General features: G+C 34.3%; 1 protein-coding gene across 1 annotated transcript; it reads left to right on the top strand.

The window, feature by feature from the left end:
* Nucleotides 1-1,556: 1,556 nt before the first annotated feature.
* On the top strand, nucleotides 1,557-3,830 carry LOC144558943 (growth-regulating factor 1-like). Its single transcript, XM_078307819.1, has 3 exons — nucleotides 1,557-1,837; nucleotides 2,432-2,759; nucleotides 3,467-3,830. The coding sequence occupies exons 1-3, from the start codon at nucleotides 1,630-1,632 to the stop codon at nucleotides 3,660-3,662; spliced, it is 732 nt and encodes a 243-aa protein (XP_078163945.1). The 5' UTR covers nucleotides 1,557-1,629; the 3' UTR covers nucleotides 3,663-3,830.
* The last annotated feature ends 850 nt before the right edge of the window (nucleotides 3,831-4,680 follow it).

Below are 4,680 nucleotides of genomic sequence, written 5' to 3'. Positions count from 1 at the left end.
GAAAAATATAAATCTATTATTGTGTATTTGTGATGGCTGTTATGTAAAAGTAGCAGACAAGATGCAGAAAAATGTTTCAGAGAGGGCAGGAGATGCAGGTTACAATGTCAGTGCTTAAGAGAGGAACTGACACACCGCACCTGCTCTTTGTTCAGGTCTCATAAATAAACTAATTCAAAAGACCGCACTACTGTGGCAGCATCATCTGCTCCTCCTGACACCAAGTTCTTAACTATCATTTGGTTATTTTGCATCTCTACCTCTCTTTTTTATCTATTTCTTTTCTTTCCATTCCTGTCCCATTTATAAAAAAAATTGCAAGTCACAGAACCACTTGCTTCTTAAAAATATATATATATATATATATAGAATTTTGTTAATATGTAAAGCTTAAAATATTCATATCTAATTATAAAACCAAGCGTACTATAGGGTAATAATGTTGTATTTTGGAAAGGAAATGTAGAAATAGCAAACGGTCCTTAAAAGTTTCAAAATTTTCAAGGGAAATTTATAGCATAAAGATCATGGCACTAGCAAGACGAGAATAATAAAAGCAGGAGCACTGCAAAATACAATTAAAGCTTACACGAGCACTGTTACCTTCTCCTTCAGTCCTCTCTCTCTCTCTCTATCCCCTCTGCTGATAGTCCGCTTATTCTATTGCGCAACATATTAATATAATATTATACATCTCCATTCTGAATAGGCTCTGCACCCCTGCAGTCTTTACTCTGTCCCCCTTGACTGAATGACACTTCCTCTTAAGACAAACCAACCACACCTTAATTGCCCCCCATTCAACACTCCACTAACTTATAATAAAACCGACTCAAAAAAAAAAAAACTTATAATAAAACAAATGTGAAGAAACCTGCAATTCTGCTCAATTACAGGAGTATGCAATTGTAACATAAAAGGCAGGAAGGAATATTCACTTGTTATTAAAAAAAACTTTTTAGTGTGTAACACAACCTTTGTAACAGTTAAAAAGGTTTTTATGTATTTTTTCAATTAATTTTTAAGATAAGTTATGCTTGTCATAATATACACACACTATGATAAAGTAAAAATGATTAATTATTTGGAAGAATCAGACTTTCGAACTATATATGTCAAATATATACGAGAGTCAATCATATAGAATTTTTCTGTAGAGAATGAATGTCAATTTTACTATTTTATGACAAAATTATACATTAATATAACCTTTTTTTTTAAATAGAGATCAATTGACTCCCATATTATCTTACTACATTCGTCTCTGATTATAGTCGACCTTTATATGAATAATCATACTTGTATATATATATATATATATATTTTTGGATGTATATTGATTTTACATGCTAGATATACAATATTTTATTTTAGACGACAATATTTTTCAAATTATAAAATAATATATTATTATTAATTTTGTTCTGAAAGATCAAAATATTTACAATCTCACTACCTTTGTTGTCCAAGAGAAAAAAATTGCACATTTGTGCACTTAGGAGCAAAAAACAGGGGATATGCAAAGATGCCGATTTAAGAGCTGCTCTGTTCTTCTCTCCACATTCTCTCATTTGCACATTTCCTCTCCTCATTTTTGAAATACCAACACTGTTTTTAGAGAAGGCAGAGATGTATCCCTTCACCTCATCCCAATGGAAAGAGCTGGAGCAACAAGCGCTGATTTTCAAGTATTTGGCTTCTGGCCTTCCTATCCCCTCTGATCTGATCATGCCAATCAAGAAGAGCTTTCTAATGGACCTCTCCATTGGTCCCAGTGTTGCTTCTCCTGGGTTTGGCTTTCTTCCTCTGCACACTCCGAATGGTTATGCTTCACCAGGTATGAATATTTGCACTTTAAAATAAAAGGAAGAACCTTAACTAAAATATAGTTGTCATTATCAATCTTTTTGAAACCCCATACACGATAGATTGAAGGAGGTTTATGGCGTGTTCAGACTGGTGACTCTTAAAGACAAATATCCAATACATTCTTTCATTTATTTGGAATGAAGAAAAATATATGGCATTTATTTATTATTTATATCTGATATACGTTAATCTAAGAAGTTCAAATAATTGAACAAGTAGGGAATCAATCTTTCTTGTGCTAAATCCGTGATGAAAATACATAGCATGATTTGTTGTTGTTTTTCAACTGATTTAGTTTTAGCTGGCATACATCAAAAGGTTGAAACGAATGATCATGGTTGACAAAATGTTAAGGATTTAGCATTAGCATCTGAATAAATTAATGTGTTATTATGAAAATTAATTCTGGGGATCCTGGTGTGTAAGGTTTTATTTGAGACATGTTCATAACAAATAAACTCAAATTCATACCTGTGAAGGTCCTCATTAGTCTCTTAATCACCCTTTGGAAGTCATTAGATTATTAGATTGTTCAATTTAATTCTAATGTGAAATGATGCAGAAGGATGGGGGTGTTTCCAAGCGGGTTTCGGACGGAGAGTTGAGGACCCAGAACCCGGTAGGTGCAGAAGAACAGATGGAAAAAAGTGGAGATGCTCTAGAGAGTCGTATGGCGACTCCAAGTACTGCGAGAGGCATATGCACCGAGGGAAGAACCGTTCAAGAAAGCTTGTGGAATTGTCCCTCGCCACCACAAATACCAACAGTTCTTATTCCTCCTCAAGTGGGGCCCACAACCTCCATTCAAGCCCATATTCCCCATATTCCTCTTTCAGAACTCAGAGTAACGGTACTGGTATTGGGTTGTCTTTGGGCGATGATAACCATAGGTATACCTTTTGGCAATTTCTCTAACTGGTATAATGAATAGAATCCTTATCCTCCCAGGTACCTGACTGAGTACAATTAGGTCCCAGGCAGTCCCAGCCAAGTGATTGGAATTCGGAGCCTAATTAAATATAGGGGGCTGTTTTGAGATCCATGCTAAGCTAAAACTGACGACTCAGATCTAATTGTTTTCAGTCGGGTATTGCACTGGATGTGAATTCATAATGAATAAGCATGAAGCATCTGTATTTCTGGAGCTGAATTTGTTTAATAAAAAGATAAATGTACTGATAAAGAAAATCTTGAGGCAAAATGCTAAGGGGCAGTTGCACAAGGAAGTACCAGTACTGGTACTGATCATTTTATTAGCATGTAGCAAACCAGAATGATGTAAATGAAATGAGCCTTATTTTAAATTTTCTTTCTCTTTTCTGTAACAGATATTCTAGGTTTACTGTAGATTCTTATAATTGTCAGCAGAAACAATCATGTAACTACAAACCAGATAAGCCAAAAAAAACCCAAAAACAGGAGAACAGAAACAAATATTGAGCTGGTGCCAGTAAACAGTAGCTCAGTACAAGTGGTCTGTAATATGCTTTGGTTTTACCTCTTATTTATTGAATGGATGTTTTGTCTCTGTCTCAAATATACCAATTCTATTAGAATTGCTTTCAAAACTTTTTAATAATTTGACAAACCATTGCAGGGTGGACAATGCAGCGAAGAAGGAACCAGGCGAAGGAAAATGGTGCATAGATCAATTCGGAACAAAAGGATATGGAAATGGCTTAACAATAGATTTGACAACGGAGGCAAGATCAAACCCATTGGCACTAGGTTCTGATCTCAGCAAAATGGAGAATGCTCAGAAGCCAAGCTCTTTCCATAGCTTCTTCAATTAGTCGCCTGAGTAGTAATTATTATAGATGTATGGGGGTTTGCTCTTATATGAGACTCCTACTGAGGAGTATGAATGGGTTCCTTGTTTTTTTTCCTCTTTGGAGCTGTATCATAAATTTGACCTCAATTTGCTATGACTTTTGCTTCTAAAACTATATATTTTGGAACCAGCTTGTAGGTTTGGTTGATTAGTTTCATGTATCTGAGCTGCAGTACATATTAATAAATATATATAGGTTCGGATTGGGGTATATTAACAACCAAATTTACTTGCAATCGTACCATACCCCGTGTTAAACTGTAATAAAAGTGGAAATTATAAATGTATATTTCATCACTGAAATAGGTTGCGCATTAAATTGTTTAAAAGTGACTCGATGAGCAATCAAATATCAATAAAAATGAAAAATTGATTTTTGAAAAATTGCTTGATGAGTGATCATCATTTTTCAAATTTAATATATATATATATATATAGGATTTGGCTAATATGCTATGGGTAGCTAAGAGGCCTCCCGTGCTACGGCTCAATATTCGACTTTTCAAAATCCTAACGGTCGATCCGAACCGTTCATCTTGTTCTCCATATTAATATGTGTTTGGAGACCAAATTTTACATTTTTTGGAAATTGTTTACTATTTTTTTAGATTTATTTAATATCGCTGTTTTTTATGGTCCAGATTTGTCTGAAAAACAGCGATTTTCAATAAATCTAAAAAAATAGTAAAAAAATTCCAAAAAATATAAAATTTGGTCTCCAAACACATATTAATATGGAGAACAAGATGAACGGTTCGGCTCGACCGTTAGGATTTTGAAAAGTCAAATATTGAGCCGTAGCACGGAAGGCCTCTTAGCTACCCATAACATATTAGCCAAATCCTATATATATATATATATATATATATATATATATATAGGGCACGGCTAAATTGTTGCCGGCAGCATTTTACCCGGAGGTACTGCCGTAGCTTTTTTATTTTCTGATGTCCAAACAACAAATCCAAACCGTTAGATGT

This window comes from Carex rostrata, chromosome 9 (assembly GCF_964058835.1).
Source record: "Carex rostrata chromosome 9, lpCarRost1.2, whole genome shotgun sequence".
Taxonomy (NCBI): Eukaryota; Viridiplantae; Streptophyta; class Magnoliopsida; order Poales; family Cyperaceae; genus Carex; species Carex rostrata.
Note: the sequence above shows the minus strand (reverse complement) of the source record. Positions and strands in the feature narration are given on the sequence as shown.